Below are 16,651 nucleotides of genomic sequence, written 5' to 3' on the forward strand. Positions count from 1 at the left end.
ACCACATGTAGCTGAGTCCCATCCAATTATCTTGGCTGAGAGAAGAATTATGAGAGAAATTAAAGGCAAAATTGTTTGAACATATTACAACACAACCGAGCCAAAATTGCATATTCTTACATAAATGAATTACCAAGAGTTCACATAGAAATTGACTTGAGAAAACACTCAAGAGCGCTTTAGATTACAGTTCTATCTTGGTTCTGATACTCGGCGCTGTTGATCCACCTCCATAGCCTGTTCCATTTGAGTAGCAATAAGAATCTGGTGAATAGTGTACAGTGAACTGTGCAGCTCCATACTACAATGTCTTTGAAGATACCGACTTGAGCAGCTTCTTCATATTCCTCTTCTACTCAGTTTCACCATGCTTTGACTTTAGCATGCATGAATCCTTTATTACTATCATGAAAGCAGCATTATGCCCCTGCTTCTAAGATCACCCAATAACAATTGCTAAAGCTAATGATACATTTCCTTTGAGAGACATGTCTACTCACTGATCTCATGATCTGCTTCATACCTTTGTTCCTCAACAAGCATTTGCTTTCACAGCCTATTGTGATAAGAAAAAATAAGCACTTGGCTGTTGATTACTCTCTAAGAGATGACCAGGACCTCGTTACATCATATTCATCATCCTCTGAGCTTCAAAATCAAGAAACTCCCCATTTGGCGGCATCGGATGCATGTTATAACCATACATGTCGAAAGCATTCTCGTTAGGACCTTTGAAGCCCTCCATTGGGGGAGCCCAGGGTGGAGGATGGTTTGAACTAGAAGCTTCCTGATTAAGGCTAAAAGCTGTCAGATTTTGAGGAGAATTTCCTGTGGCTCTTCTGCCGTTGGAATTTGCTGTTGTAAGAGAAATGGAGTTAGACTGCTGTTGCTGCATTTGCTGCTGATTCTTCATAGGTGACTTGGGTCGAAGGGCCTCAATTTCAGGTGTTGTCTGGACAAGATGAGGTGCATCTGGTGGTGGATTCCTTCCTCCCCCACCCTGCCAAACCTTCCCTTCCTTGTCCGAAAAGGTCCTTGTATATGCCTACAAAAGAGCCCATGAACTAACTCAGTACTTTGCATGGACAGAGAACAAAGACCTAATTTTAATAACTTCCATAATCAGAGACCAAGATACTACCTCCGGTTTCAATTATCTGCAACAAAGGGGTATTATTTGTGAGATATAAAATATTCCTTTGTTGCAGATAATTGAAACCGGAGGTAGTATGATGTCTGGCTACTCCCCCTCTAGTCCCTTAGGTAAGTTAGGTTGGGAAACAGAAATTCTATCTTTTTTTATACTCTGTACATAAAACGTAAGGAAAACTTACTTTTAGAGACAAGCAACGCAAAAGAAGATGAAGTTTTAGGACCTGACAAGCAGTCTACTGAAACAGAATACATCTTAATTTAAGGGGCATTTCATACAAAAGTGACTCAGTTGGGACCAACAAGCTGCCTACTACTGGTACCTCTTAGCACTAGGAAGGTATTAGCAGACACAACACAATCCCCCCTCACCAGAATTGCACCACTACCCGTCCACCCACTATACCAAAAAAAAGATGTCGAATTTCAAGAATACTAGTGATACTAATGAAATTTCAACCAAAGAAAAATACAAGAAAATTCCACTATATGGCCAGAACTAAAGAGAACAACCCAAGAATAAACATAAAAAAAAAACTTGTCCAAACCTCTTATCAGGTGAGAAACTAGCCTTCAAATTGAACTAAAGAGAACAACCCAAGAATAAACAAAAAAAAAAACTAGCCTTCAACTGTCTGTTTCCACCAAATAACTAAATACATCTAATAATGATGTAAAAGCTATGTTATACTTACTAGAGTCTCATGTCACAAGAATACTTAAGTGTTAATACTTCAAATGTCAAAAAAATCCTACAGAAATCCTAATGCAACCACAAGGCACACCCCAGACATTTAACACATTCCTTATCACCAATCACCACACAAAGATCGGAATTTATTCACCAATGCCCTTACCTACAGAGGGGGGTTGGCTTTTAATCTTCCTAATGTACATTTAGATACAAATTAACTGTATGTGCAAATTTTAGAAACCATCCATGCTTCATAATACTAATGTCTACCTATGGTAAAGCCTAGAAATCAATAGCTAGGGAATAAGAATTCAATAGTTTCCTAAAATTACTGCAACAATTGAAGCGCTTGTCATTTCTTGCTAAATTAGATGATACCATTGACCCTGGAAAATCCTTGCTCTACATCTCCTTATCTTTTAAATTTGGATTGGAAAATGGAATGGGGAAAGCACCTAGGTTCCTCTCCCTGTGTGTGTGTATGCACATAAATATTCAGAATGAAATTGCGCTTTATAGTTCAAGCACTTGACCTCAGTATTAAAGTTTGACGAAGATAGTTCCTTTCCAACTGTCAGCCATCCTGATCGGATATTGTGATCTTCACCAAAGAGCTCAATCCTTCTACGACCAAGAGCAAAATGCTCAATAATCCGATACATTTCATCAGGCTTAGCTGTGGAACCTACATAAAAATTGATGACCAGACCCTCGTTAAGTCCTTGTCAATAACTTAATCAAAAGATATATAGAAGTAGCTCTCAATCGAGCATAGGTGCACGTAAAAACAAATATAAACAAAATTCCTGTTGTCAACACAAGCAAAACGAAACCTTTCAGAAAGAGAGTCCTCCACATCTGCTTCTATAGAATACGTTAATAAAGTTAAAACATGTAGATGCAGATACCTTCCTAAAATCAGCGTCTGATTGTCTAGCAAACTAAAATAAAATTTCATAAGGTCATAGTTGATACCATAAGGAATGGGTAAAAAAATCAGCATACCATAAGGAGGTTCCTCCGCGATAATCACATCAGTATCTATATTGGCATGGATTATATGCCCATCAGTACTGCGGCGAACAGTTCCCTTTATGCCCATTAGACAGTGTTCCTTCACCATGATTCATAGCACAGTTTTAGGGCACAAACAATTCCACTAAAATGATATCAACTTATCAAGACGAGAATATGACTAACCTTAGTGTGCTGGAATAAGGTATGAGAATCATGTCGCAAAGCTGGAGTTGCTGTGTTTTTGTTTGTCTTTACCCAACATATATCTTCGCACCTCCTAAAGCCCCACTGATTATACAAATGGAGAAAGAAACAAGAAGAGTAAACATTAATTTCTGTACAGCCTCAAAACCAAAAGAATGGCTCCTCTCACTTACCTTCTTGAGACACTGTCGCCCTTGCTCAAGGCCCACACCATCACCCACCCAAAGAAATATAAAAGATGGTGTGTCTGCAATTGCCTGCAAAACATTAATAAAGTGTTAAAGATTTGGGCCAACATACAAACAAGCCATTAACAATGTTTGTCAATCCACAGCACAGATTTAGTAAACACAATTTTGGAGTGTTCAAAAACAATAGTTACCTTTTCTAAATAGAATGTCATCAATTTCATTTTATTGTCCACTTACTTATCTTGTTCCATGTCATTTATATTATCAATACAAAATACCTGTCAGAATAAAAAAACCCACTATGTGTACATAATCTGATGCGCCAGCAAAGGGCAGACTGATTCATGAGGTAATTCACACGATGCCCCTACTTAGATTGGATGTGGAGAGAGTTTGGAATGGTGAAACTATCTTTATTGGACACATTTTCAAATTACTACAGTAATATATCATTGCTAATGAGGGGAAAAGACAATGTGACAACTATTTTTGGATGAAGGGGATACGTAAATAAACATGTATGGAAAATTACCTCAATTTTTAGATTCATTATCTCTTCAAATGTCCAGTAATCCATGTGGTCTGTCACACCAGGTGCTCGATGAACATATTCCTCCCAGGGTGGGTCTACAAGAATAACATCAAACTTGGTCCCAAAAAACTCTGGAGACAAAACAAACTCACGAAGATCACATTTATGATACATGGGAGGAGTAGATGCTTTTGAAACAATTTCATCCTTCTTTTGTATAAGCTCCCGAAGCTTTGGATAATCCTCAACATTAGTAAGTTCCAGTTCTCGAATAAAATTTTGGGGCCGCAATCCAGTGTCTACAAAATTTTGCGAGTAATCATTTTGCTCTCCTCTAGATGGCCCCTTACCTGGAGGCCCACCGCTTTTAGAGGGAACCCATCCACCAGAGCTTTTATCATTTGAATTCCCACGACCAACAGGCACAATGGCATTAAACCCTGGGCCAGATGCACCAGGAGGCACTCCTCTTCCTTGGCCTGGTTGATTGAAAAACATGCCAGGATTTGGAGGAGCACCCATATTTGGCGGATATCGCTGTCCAGGTGGCCCAGGAGGAAGTGAGGAAACACCAGGGGACACAGGCAACATGCTCATATCAACACCCCGACCACCAGACCAAACAACTGGTGGAGAAAATGGTGAAACAAACATGCCAGGGGGAACTGGAGGACCTGGACCAGGGGATAAACCAGGGTTCATGGGCTGCATTGGACCAGGTGGTGGCATACCTAGATGTCCAAAGGGAGACCCCATCAAGGGCACTGGAATGTTGACCTGCTGGTTGTCTCTTCCAGGAGGCCTGATTCGACCTCCTCTACCCGGCCTATTGCCTTTAGGACCCTGCTGCATCATTCTGCCAAAGCTACTTGGCTCTTGATTGCTATTAGGAGGCTGAGAACCACCACCAGAACTTTGGCTAGCAGAAGGTCGGGCAGATGAACCTTGTGAGCCCCTTGGTCTCCCTTGCCTACCATCAGCATCATCCCTCCATGCATTTTGATCTTGTGAAGATGCAGCTTCATCCACGTACTTTACACTTGAATCAGCAGCAGTTGCCCCATCTGCATCAGCCCTACGTCGATCATCTTGTGAATGTCCCCATTCATCAGGCATATTTGATTTTGGATCATGCAGTGGAACGGCTTCTGTTCTCCTAGAAAAACCAGATCCAGGATCGTCTCTTCCATAGTCAAGAGGCTTAGGTTGTATCTCTATAACATCATAGTTCTCAGTTGAAATTCCAAAATTCGAAGAGGCCTTGACAGCTTCGCTCCTCCCATCTTTTCTATTCCCAGCTCTACCTAGACCCCTATCATTATCCATCCTATCACGACCACGTCTGGGCAAGTCGCGATCATGAACTAAATCCATATCCCTGTCATTATTAGGCTGCTGCCTTCTTTTCCAACCTTCTCTGGAGCCTTCCCTTTCCCTATTCCTGTCGCTCCAACTATTATCTCTGGCTTTTGCTCTATCATCTCCTCTAAAATTATCCTTCTCTAAATCTTTGCGCTTCAAACTGCTGCCTCTATCATATTCCATCTCAGAGTTATCCAACTCATGGCGATGCCGACCACTTCTCTCAGGGCTTCTTGACCGCCGAGAATGCCCACCCTCTCTTGCAATTTTGTCCCTCATCCAGGGATTGACATCCTCTTCCAGATTAGATGACCTATCTCGGCTATCTACAGCTTCACGACCAGAAGTTTTCAGCTCCTTATGTCTATCACTTTTCTCCTTACCAATTTTATCTTCACGACTTAAAGAACTAGTTTTGCTATCGTCTTCTGCAACATCTGATCGTCTGCTCTTGGACCTATCTGAATCAATCCTCCTTTCCTCCTTGCTGTAGGATTTACTCTTGTCACTGGTTGACTCCAACACTCTCTCTTTACCTTCGCCTGTATCAAGTCTAGTGGATGCGCTCCTTTCACGAGAGGAATCATGCTTAGATTCAGACACTGTCCCACCTTTTACTTCAATTTTACCCAAAAAACTACTGTCCTCAGCTTTCATGGATGCATCAGAGTCATCCCATCTTCTCCTGTTCTTTACCTCTTCAGTAAAGCCGTGCCCCTTCTCTCGACTGATTTCTTTCCTTTCTGAGTGATATGAATCTTTTTCCAGTGCCTTTTCATCCTCCCCGTCACGAGCTCTTTCGTCCCTGCTTCTACTACTCCTATGAGAGCCTTCATGATCAGAGAATTTTGAAGTTGTTTTCCTTAACACGCGTTCATTATCATCACTTCTAGCATGGCTTCTAGTTCCAGACTTATCTCCTGCATCGTGCCTGTTTTCTAAATCCCCATCCTGATACCAATTGCTCAATTTTTCCAAAGCACTGACCTCCTGCTTCTTCCTTACCAGCTTGGAGCTTGAATCCTTCTTTACATCATAATCACCTTCATCGACATCCCCTCTGGTGGATCCGCCTGACATCCTCCTACTCTCATTTCTATCTCCAGAGCTCTTCCTCCTCCCACTACTATCCCATCCATCAACATCTTCTCCATTACTAGCTCTTCTTGATTTGCTGCTTAACCTATGCCTCCTTTTTCCATTCCCCTCCCATTCCTCTTCATCACCACCTATCTCCTTCTTCCCATCCACACTATCCTCCGTTTCCCTTTTAGCATAATTTCGACTCCTCTCCGGTGAATCCATCACCAATTACTAACCAAATTCTTAACAATGATCTCTGACTCCGTTTCTTGATTTGCTCCTATCAATCTATAAGAAAATACATAGAATCAAGAAACAAAAATTAAGGGAAGTCCTCACAAGAAAATAAAATTGCAGCAAGTCAATCACCAAATGAAGAAATGTCCTCACAAAAACCGACAACCCGAAAGATTTTAACTTGTCACTTGCCCTCCCCTGCCCCGCCCTGCCCCGCCCCAGTCCCAAAATCACCAGAGAAAAAGTAAACCATAACTCCATTTCTCTTCCCTTGCTTTATAAATCATTACAATTAATCACACTAGCTATGAATGCAACGAAAATTAAAACCCTAATTGTTCAGGCCCATCCCTAATCAAGAAAAGGTCCATTTTCATGGTTTCGTCTTGACATTAAAGAGTTATACAGTATAAACCAAAGCCTGCAACACATTAGCAAGCAAAGTTCACTCGATTATCAAACTAGGCTCCAATAATTAGGTTTAATTCTTCGAGTATATATAATCAATAGTTCAATAATCCACATTAGTAGAACCCTAAATTGACAATACTGTCAATTAAATTATAGGTTAACACAAGATTGTGAAATTGATATTCGAAAATTAAAAATAAATCTTACCTCAGAAGAGAAGCTGGTTCAATGGAGGAGAGAAAGCTCAGAAGCCGCTTCAATGGAGAATTCAGAGTATGCTTCAATGGAGGAGAGAGAGGGGAGAAGAAGTGCAGCGAGGCAGCGCAAACGTAAAATACATCAAACGAGTTAAAAAGAAAATAAAGATCTGGAAAAATATTAATGACACGGCCATAATATCTTTAAAACTGACCCGATCTGAAAATTTTACGCGACATTGAGTCGGGTTTTAATTGGATTGACCCAAAAAACCTTAGTTTCAAACCTATCCTATATAACCGACTCAAAGTTTAGCCTAATCGATTAGTAAGTATACTCAAGTTAAAGTTGACTCATAACTTAGACAAAACTAGTTTGACACGAATTTTTTAAATTTTTTATAAAAAAATTTAGGTGTGTCAAAAAAAAAAAAAAAAAAAAAAAAAAAAAAACCTAAGTTGCACTCAACCCAAATCATATTTGAAATCATTTTGACTAAAAAAATTTCACCAAGTTGTTGAATTAGCAGACCTGATTTCCTCGAGTAATTATTAGTTCAAGCTAAACTATTCAAAACACAAATCGACCTAACTTTTATTTTATCTAACCCGACTTAAACCTTATGTGTTTTTATTTAACCATTTTTTTATTTAACTATGATTTAAATTCATGTATTTGTATGTTAACACTAGTTGTTTTATTAATTAATCCAAATTTTTAATTTACCCTCAACCAATTTCTTTTAGATATTTCAACTAACATAAACCATTAATTCAACTTGTTATTTGTTACTTCTTTTAGAAGTATAACTAGTGAGTAGCCCGAACGTTGCCCCGAGTTGCTACTGTTGTAGACGTGCAATCGATAATATTTTTTAAGTCTTTTTAAAATTGTAGTTTAGGTCAAACTAAAATTGAGTATTTTTTTTTAGTATTTTTTTTCTTAATTGAACCTTGTTGTTTGAACTTATATAATTTTTTTACATATTAATTACATACTTGATAATTGGCTAAGATGGTGAAATGGCTATTGTTGTTATACGAGGTCGAGGGTTCGATCCTCCTTATCCTTATTTTTTAAATTCAATAATGTTGGGTGATGTACTGATGTGTTGTTTGAGCGATGATGTGGCATCACAATATATTGAAAAGATGATGTGGCACAATAAAAAAAAGGGACTACTTGGCACATCGACGTTCTTAGGAACGCCTTTTAATATATAGTATAGATATAGATTTATTTATTAAATTTAATTATGTTTGTAATTAACCTTATTTTATGCTCTAATTTATATCGAAAAAATTAGGCTTTAAGATTTCATATGATTTTTACATTTGTTGGTGTAGAGATAATCCCAAAGGGTAGTGATGTTAGATGAGATACAATCCCAAATTTTGTATACTCATCACTCACTACGATTTTAAGCAACTAACTACTTCCTCCGTTTATTGTCGATTTAATACTTCAACTACACAAAAAAATTCCACATGTATAAATTTTTAAAAGAGACGAGAGAGTAGTTGGTATTTACAATAAGCTTAAACTTTAGTCTAAGCATAAAGATTACAATCAATAATAAGTATTATGATTTGGCATATAGGAGAGGCCTATTTATTGGTTACAATTGCTGAAAAAAATAAATAAATAAATAAATTAGTGCAGATACAAATTACATTTTGTATATACACTCAAGCTCATATGAATAGATAGCCCACTGGGTAACTATAGCAACGTTCAAAGATAAGTGAAAGGTGAACCCTCCACACTGTCTAAATAAGTAAATAACAGTTATAAGTTACGGAAGATGTATGCTCCATTTCCTTCCCGCGCTTCAAGCTGGTGCAGAAATGATGTTCACAACAATCATCACTTTGATGATCTCTGTGAAGGCCAACTTCTATAAAACTTCAAATATCTGCTTAGCCTCAGCAGAACCAGAAATGCAATAGATTAAGCTCTGAGATAGAGGCACCATTCACTGAATTTCTAGTCCCTGTGTTAGCAACTTCATATCTTCATGTCACTGCAGGAGGTGTTATTTTGCAGACTTCTGCAGTGAAGCCACAATCCATCAACGTAAGCAACCATGCTCGCTGTTGTTCAGAGAGTCGATCTCTAGGGCCTTTGACTTCAACAAGTTTTGCTTCACCCTTGTACTCTCCATGAATGCGCCATAACAGTAGATCAGGCATTCCACTAGTCCAACTACGGTAATCCTGAGACAAAAGCCGACAAAGATTTGCCAGGCAAGGCCCACCAATGCATGTAACAGCTGCACGAAGCTCGGAAAGTGAATTCCTTTCCCAATTAACACCCCTGCAAAGAGTTCCAAAATGCAACTCCCATGACATTATGAGGATAGCCTCAGCCATACCCTCATGAATCTTCTGCAAGTGAAGTTCAATAATACTCTTTCTGGCAACATAGAAATTATCACTGTCCATGTCTAAAGGTGCATTCTGCAAACAAATAATACTTATCTAATCAAGCACCCTAATACTTTCATAATGTGGCAGATCTAGAAGAGAAAAGGCTGGGGTATAAAAAACACCCAAAAAAATCTATTGTAAAGTGGTAAATTTTATAAGGAAAAAAAAAATTTAAAATTTCCAGATTTCATAAGATGTAATTTTCAAAATCAAATTAATGCCCCATAACTCGCAATATGGCTCTACTCCTGCTTTCAATTACAACTAAAAACTAGTGTATGAATATTTGTTATACCTGAAATTTATTGCGGAAGGTATTTGGTACATCTGAAAAAATTACATCCCACATAAGAAGACCATAAATAGTCAGCCAAAAGCCACTCTCTGTATGAACACCCTGCCAGCCACCACCTTCTCCAGCATAGAACTGTAAAGCAAGCTCTTCTACTCCACATTGCTCACCATCTTCACCATAAAACCTGCTCTTCATTCCTACTTTTCCATTCAATGGTCTACCTTGGATATTGACCTATGTAGATAGATGATGCTTCTAGTTCAATTTCTATTGATATTAAGCTCTTATAATTAACAAATGTTAAAATCTCTATACAACTACCTCTGTGATCTTGCTTTTGACAGAAGCGGCATAGCTGGGGACTTTCCACCTCCTTGGTGGCTTACCCAAGCGTATGACCCGCCTCTGCAATGCCATTCTTGAGCCAGCACGAACCCAAGGGTCCTGTACCCCATCTTCTGCAACACAGAGACTCTCTTCAATACAGCCCATGTGCTCTAAATCGATTGACAATCTTAACGTCCAGTAACCCCTTCTTCCATCAGAAGCACAACTGTTGAGCAACAGCTTCAATAATTTGATGGCGTCTTGGTACCTATAAATAAAATTCACTTCAGCTATATCACCTTCTAAAAGCATCACAAAATATCACCACTGACATACAACTGTCTACATTGGACATTATGACATACAGAATATCATAGAAGAGCTGATTGCACCACTTACTTTCTACTCAGCAAATTATTAAGAAAGTACAAACATGCATTAAAAATCCCAAGGACTTGCATATAGCTGAATGAGTAAATTAAACGAGAAGGGAAAAAAAAAGCCTGAATCTTAAGTTCATGAATGGCAGTCTTCTTCACCCTTCAACAATTCAAATAAATATTCCCTACACATCGAAACAGCCTACAATGTGTGCAGTTGGGCACTGCCTTCTATTTAAAATTATGTTCAACCGATGATTACACACACACAATTCATAGGAAACAATTGATAATTGAAGCACACATACCTACGTTCTTGTTCATGGAAGGAAACACCAAGCAAGACTATTTTAGAATTGACCCACGCTGCAGAAAAGCACTGAAGAAATGGAGCCTCAAATTCCAAAGGCAATGATTGATCTTTCATTCTAATATAGTTTGACAATTGCGATTCGGCTATCTCTATACATTTTAGCACCAGTTTCAAGTTGCCTTCGTCAAGGGATTGGTCCATGATTTGCGCAACTTCAATGGCCTACACTAACAAAACCCTGGTTGGAAAAGAAAATGTGTATACAATATTTAATGGCATAGACTAGAAGTTAACCTCTTCATAAGCAAGCAAATCACTCCTGGCAGAAAATACTGGATGGGAAATTGTACATTTGTACTCCGGATACTTAAGTATTCGCAAGTCAACTAGAAGGAAAGCAGACAGATCCTGCTCTCCATCCAGGAAAAATAATCTCTGCATAAAAAAACTGAAATATTGAGGAAGAAGAATAGTGCCAAAAGAAAGAAAGAAAAAGGAGCCTACTATTTGCATGTCTTAGCCATCACCTGAACACGCCACAAAAGAGATTCAGCAAACGATGAAATTCGAACACATGTTGAAGTTTTGTCAATCATTAGATTTGGGAGGAGTGGACTGCATAAGTACCATATAAAGACACTCATCACATACAGATTATGGATTAAAAAATATATATATTCCTTCAAAGTTGAATATTCATCATCATACCAGAGTCCATCTTTATATGAAGAATGAAGTGATTCAATGAGTTCCTTCTTCCTCAAGCCAACTTTGGAATCCTGAGTCCAAATGAAAGCACAACTTTCACAATTCACAAAACATAACATTGCCCAACTATGAGAAAAACTATAATCCCAATGCCTTTTCCTATCCCTTCTTTTAAATCCTGCAAGCATCACAATTTTCTTTGGTGGGAGCAAGAAGAGGTAAATGGAGAATTGGAAAAAGAGACAGTATCATCACAATTCACAAGAATACTGTGAAATCCTCATGATCTGAAGCAGCTAAGGGTATGGTCTAGTTATCTAGCTTAAGTCTTCAGTTGAATACCAAAGTATTCCTTGTCAGGATTTTCAATTTCAGGTTGAAATTAAAAATAATAAATCAATGATTAGGTTCTCTCTGTACACCAACTAATCATTAATTTATTTTCTTTTGTTTTTCTTGGGTGTAAAATGCAACAAATATAAAATCGACTTCTCTCTAGGAAAATCAAGCTTAATAATAGTGGTACAAATTCTCACCAAAAAAAAAAAAAAAAAAATTCACCAAAAAAAAATAATAGTGGTACAAATGCTCACGAGCCAATTACTACAGCCCACAAGGGTGGGAAGGGTCTTTCAAATCATGACATGAGTTAGCCACCTTTTTCTTTCTTGAATGGAAGCTCAAAATGCTAAAAATACTGTATTAAAAAAGCTACCCTAATAACACATCAAGAGGATGCAATAATAGATCTAGGTCAACCAAAAATTATTTTGCACTGACTATTAAATCTAATCTTTGAATGTTTGGCCCGTATCTGTCCACACAGCATATCTCTTACTATGCAGTCATCAGAAGTCAAATAGCTTTAGGAGCATTCATCAGGAAATCATCCAATCTTTAGAAAGATCCATCCATCATGCTCCAACATGTATACCTTGCCTCTATACTCGAGGAGAGTATTAACATGATGAACATTTATGGAGTACACATCTATGCATTAACATGATATTAATATAATTACACAATTCATCAAACAATATAGCAGATAGCAGGCCAAAAATAACACTGGACTATCATCACAGGCCTAGAATAATTTTGCATTGAAATGACTCAAATAGAACACACCTTATCTTATCCTGATAACAAAGGAAGCTAAGCTTCTTGTAAAACATTTTCATAAGCAATGGCAGAATAGAATATAGTAATAAGTGTAATTATGACAATAGGAATGTTAATGATGAGTATAATCCATTAAACTACGGGATTAACCAGGATAAGGAGAATAACTATAAAATCATCAAGCATCAAAGCAAACATTTTCAATATTATTTAATAAATAGAAGGAAACAATGAGTACCTTCTTGAGTATTTTCAAGATCTCACACAGCTCGTTCACTGTAAGGATGTGCAAGAGTTCTTCCAGAACATTGTCAATAACTTCACTCTTATAGCCAAAAGAACAAACATAGGATGCTTCTGTTGGACAATATCATACAACAGATCCACCATTCAATCTTGATAGCCAGAAATACACGTCTCATAAGCACAGGCTGACATGAAAATTTACCTGACAGCTCATTAACTGCTTGTTGGTAATCCAATATTTCTGGATATGTAAGACTAGATATGCGAAACCATGGTCCTGAAAGAAAAATTTTATTATAAATTCCAAATATGAATTACTAGTTTGCAGTTTGCAGAATGTCATTCATTCATGCATCAACAACTGCATCTCCCAATGTCAATTAAGTATTATTTTGAAGCATTAAAAGATAAGCCAAGGGAGTGATGGGGAAAAAAACTTCTATTCTTTGTATGTATTATCATTATTTGATAATCTGAATGTAAGGGAAAGAAAAAAAAAAAAAAAAAAAAAAAACTAGGTGTGTAAGCCACAGAACGCTGTAGAGGCAACTTTACAAAAATATGATACAAGAGAAACACCAATGCAACTGAAAACAGTGTATTCAACCCCTTTCAGAAATTTTTTAGCCCTGGCAATCTTCAATGCAACAGCCATAAACATAACAGAAAGCACAGCAGAAAAACTAATTTGTATACAATCGAAATAAGATGTATCAAAACATCACTGCATCACAGCACACATTGGCACTCTTATCAGTTTGTATCACAAGGAGTATGCTTCCCAACAAGCATGTATGAAGGTATGGTCAACCTGGTTTCGACAGCAACTTCTATACTACCCAAAGCTTTATATGTATGCTGGTAAAGAATTGCAAAAAACATACAAATGCAATGATGTCTACATTTTGTGAATTCTACGGAATTTGAAGAGATGGTGACATGGATGGAACCTTTTCTTGTGTAGAGTCGTACAAAAAGTCTTTGGCTGTCATCTGACATTGAGCTGAAAGAATCTGGTAGCAATGAACCATTAATTCAAAACAATCAAGTGATACAAATATGACATAGCTGTTAAATATGGAGGTTAAGCTGACTAGCTGAGTGTAAAAGGGAACAGCCTACCTAAGAATAACTTCTCAGCATCTGTGAAAAGACAAAGATTTCCCCTTAAAGCCTCTTCAATCATGAGCCTAAAATTCTGCTGGTACTTTATGGGGCTCTGTGGACATACCTCACCAGACTTCATCAGACGAAAAATATTTATACATGATGAATTCAACATAGGTATGTCATCCTTTGCCACTTCATTACAAGATGGTGTATTTAGGCACATTATCTCAACGGGCACAATATCCAGGGGAATTTTCGGGACTGAAGTGATCACTCCCTGCAGTATAACATATGACAAACATAGTAGTTATCGTATTGAGAGCAAAGAACAGAAAAAGGATACTGCCAACAATGGAGTTAGAAAAAACTAGAGTTATCATAGGCATTTCTAGTACTACATAACAAGCTTCTAAACAGTGTTTGCACGAGGCCAACACCATCTTTTTCTTAGAACTTTGGCAAAAAATACTACCTAGATAATGTCCCCATTTGCAAAATTTCCACCATTCTTACTTTACTTCTCAAGATCATATTTATCACGGTGTTATTGATGCTTTTTTAATTTGAGCAAATTTAGTGACAAAAATTGGTTTTTTTGGAAAAAGAATGCAATTTTTGTCTAGGCCAAAAACATGACCATTGAAAACACGAATAGCAGTTGTGAGCAATCTTCATAGAAGACGCATTTTGAAAATTTAGATGCTAAACTTGAAAAAAGAAAGTATTTTAAAATAAACAAGGTTTATACAGCAATAGCCAAAATGAATGAAAAATAAAAAAGCCAACTTAGCAAGAAAGATATTGAATTCATGGTATAAGCAAAGCAGATGATTGTTTGTGTCCTTGAAAAGGGGGAGGGTAGGATTGAGAAACAGAAGAAAATAAAGAACAAAAATATTAGATAGATTAGTAACAAACTACCTTGAAATCGATCTGGTACTTGTCAATCAAAGGAGACATATGCTGAGCTAATTCCCGAGGAAGAAAACCTAGGACTGTTCCACTGCCGGAATCTGGAGAAACAACCTGGCCTCAGTGGACCAGACATTGTCTATACCAGAATTAGCAACGAAACAAGCTTAATAAAGAAGAAAACAGAGATAGTAGGTATAAACCTTGATAGCATTAGGATCTTTTATGTTGGTAGGGTCTCTGAGAAAATAAATGCTAGCTCCAGAAACAATTTCTGCTGCATCTACATACTTACGACCCACAATGCATGTCTTAAGAACCATCCCAGATAGCTCCCTGAGAATTCCTTCCATATCAAAGTTCGATGCTCCAGATTCAAGGTCCACAGAATAAGCATCAACCATGTCATTTGTACTATCATCAACAATATTATTTGAATTATCTGCCTGTTGTGAAATAGAATCTAAAGCTAATGATGACTTCAATGAGGATCCATCATCAAGTCCAGTCATTTCACATTGACTTATGGCACAAGTTACTTTATCATTGCTAATGCTGGCCAACTGGGGAAGATCATTCTTCTTGGGTTCACTGTCTTGAATCAAATTAGTTTCAGCAAGAACTCCCTCATCCACACACTTACTATCTTTGAGTTTCGAGCAGAAGCTGAACTGAAGAAGAGTGCGTTGACTCAGCTTTCGCTTAGTCCCTCTAACAAGACACAAATCTGAAGTGATCATGTTAAAGTCAGAATGAATGACACAATTACAAACAAGTCTAAGCCAAATGAAGTAATAGAAGCCAAAAAGCTGTATCTTTGCCAATGCCAACTAAAACTAGTACACATATCAACCAACTCAACAACAACTCAATTTTAACTACATTTCATAAAATTCAAACCTGACAATACCAATTAATTTTAACAAAATCCAAGAAATAATTTCAACCAAATAATAAATTGTAAATTCAATTTTCAACACAAAAAAATCTAATTAGTAGAAATCTAGACTAGAATCAGACTGACCAAGATGTGAATTAACGGATTGATCGTCGCCGCGAATCTGAATGCTACAAACTGGACAAGTAACGAAATCATTAGCAGAAACTACATCTTCTGAATCATCGTCGATTTTCTTCGATTCCGCCTTTGTAATTGCGGAATCATTGGTTATGAACTTTTCATCATTTTCAACTTTCAGAGAATTCGACGATGAGGAAGAAGAAGAAGAGAGGATGCGAGAGAGATTAGGGAGGAATCTCCTTCGTTTTCCGATGATTCTCTTTAGACTTTCTCTTCCTCTTAGCATTTTTTTTTCCCAGAAATTTGGGGAAATGTGATTAGCGTAGTATTAGGGTTTAAGAAAATTTGCCCTAATTTTGAAATTGGATCAAATATTGGGGACGATTCGCACTGTACCTTAGGATATTCACCCTCTTCCCGCCATTTTTTGAGGGGAATTAACTCCTCATTTCCAATAATAGCCTCCTCTTCCCCCAAATAAACCCTTTCATCTTTCCTCAATTTCACCACTTAAACAAACTTACAAACTTATAATTTTACAAATTTGATTAGGATTGTTTATTTGATTATGAGATAATAAAAGGAAAAGGAAATTGTTGCACTCCGTTATCCCGATATAATTTTACACCCGAGTGTATAATAGAAATTGTATGAGATAAGTTTAGTCATTGTTATTGCACAATAAATTTGTTTGTAGAAAGTTCAAATAA

General features: G+C 37.4%; 2 protein-coding genes across 2 annotated transcripts; both read right to left on the reverse strand.

Moving 5' to 3' along the window:
* Positions 1 to 59: 59 nt before the first annotated feature.
* Positions 60 to 7,253, reverse strand: LOC145608324 (N6-adenosine-methyltransferase non-catalytic subunit MTB-like). Its single transcript, XM_081663943.1, has 7 exons — positions 7,091 to 7,253; positions 3,791 to 6,523; positions 3,241 to 3,324; positions 3,047 to 3,151; positions 2,852 to 2,960; positions 2,380 to 2,531; positions 60 to 1,045 (listed from the first exon to the last, which is right to left on the reverse strand). The coding sequence occupies exons 2-7, from the start codon at positions 6,455 to 6,457 to the stop codon at positions 623 to 625; spliced, it is 3,540 nt and encodes a 1,179-aa protein (XP_081520069.1). The 5' UTR covers positions 6,458 to 6,523; positions 7,091 to 7,253; the 3' UTR covers positions 60 to 622.
* Positions 7,254 to 8,697: 1,444 nt separating this feature from the next.
* Positions 8,698 to 16,283, reverse strand: LOC145608062 (fanconi-associated nuclease 1 homolog). The gene is made up of 14 exons (XM_081663666.1): positions 15,945 to 16,283; positions 15,124 to 15,647; positions 14,930 to 15,034; positions 14,021 to 14,285; positions 13,849 to 13,911; positions 13,101 to 13,175; positions 12,891 to 13,009; positions 11,534 to 11,604; positions 11,353 to 11,440; positions 11,120 to 11,260; positions 10,821 to 11,047; positions 10,127 to 10,400; positions 9,806 to 10,039; positions 8,698 to 9,540 (listed from the first exon to the last, which is right to left on the reverse strand). Exons 1-14 carry the CDS (start codon positions 16,225 to 16,227, stop codon positions 9,097 to 9,099), a joined length of 2,913 nt encoding a protein of 970 aa, XP_081519792.1. The 5' UTR covers positions 16,228 to 16,283; the 3' UTR covers positions 8,698 to 9,096.
* Between the last annotated feature and the right edge of the window lie 368 nt (positions 16,284 to 16,651).

The sequence above is a fragment of the Chenopodium album genome, chromosome 23, assembly GCF_948465745.1.
Source record: "Chenopodium album chromosome 23, dcCheAlbu1.1, whole genome shotgun sequence".
In the NCBI taxonomy this organism is placed as follows: Eukaryota; Viridiplantae; Streptophyta; class Magnoliopsida; order Caryophyllales; family Amaranthaceae; genus Chenopodium; species Chenopodium album.

Excerpts from the sequence above, each read along its gene's own strand:
- LOC145608324 (XM_081663943.1), bottom strand. The coding sequence starts at position 6,457 with ATGGATTCACCGGAGAGGAGTCGAAATTATGCTAAAAGGGAAACGGAG. Across the intron at positions 3,152-3,240 it reads GGCGACAGTGTCTCAAGAAG|TGGGGCTTTAGGAGGTGCGA; the intron begins GTAAGTGAGAGG and ends TTGTATAATCAG. Across the intron at positions 1,046-2,379 it reads CGTCAAACTTTAATACTGAG|GCATATACAAGGACCTTTTC; the intron begins GTCAAGTGCTTG and ends GCTCTTTTGTAG.
- LOC145608062 (XM_081663666.1), bottom strand. The coding sequence starts at position 16,227 with ATGCTAAGAGGAAGAGAAAGTCTAAAGAGAATCATCGGAAAACGAAGG. Across the intron at positions 10,401-10,820 it reads TTCCATGAACAAGAACGTAG|GTACCAAGACGCCATCAAAT; the intron begins GTATGTGTGCTT and ends TTTTATTTATAG. Across the intron at positions 9,541-9,805 it reads CCTTCCGCAATAAATTTCAG|AATGCACCTTTAGACATGGA; the intron begins GTATAACAAATA and ends ATTTGTTTGCAG.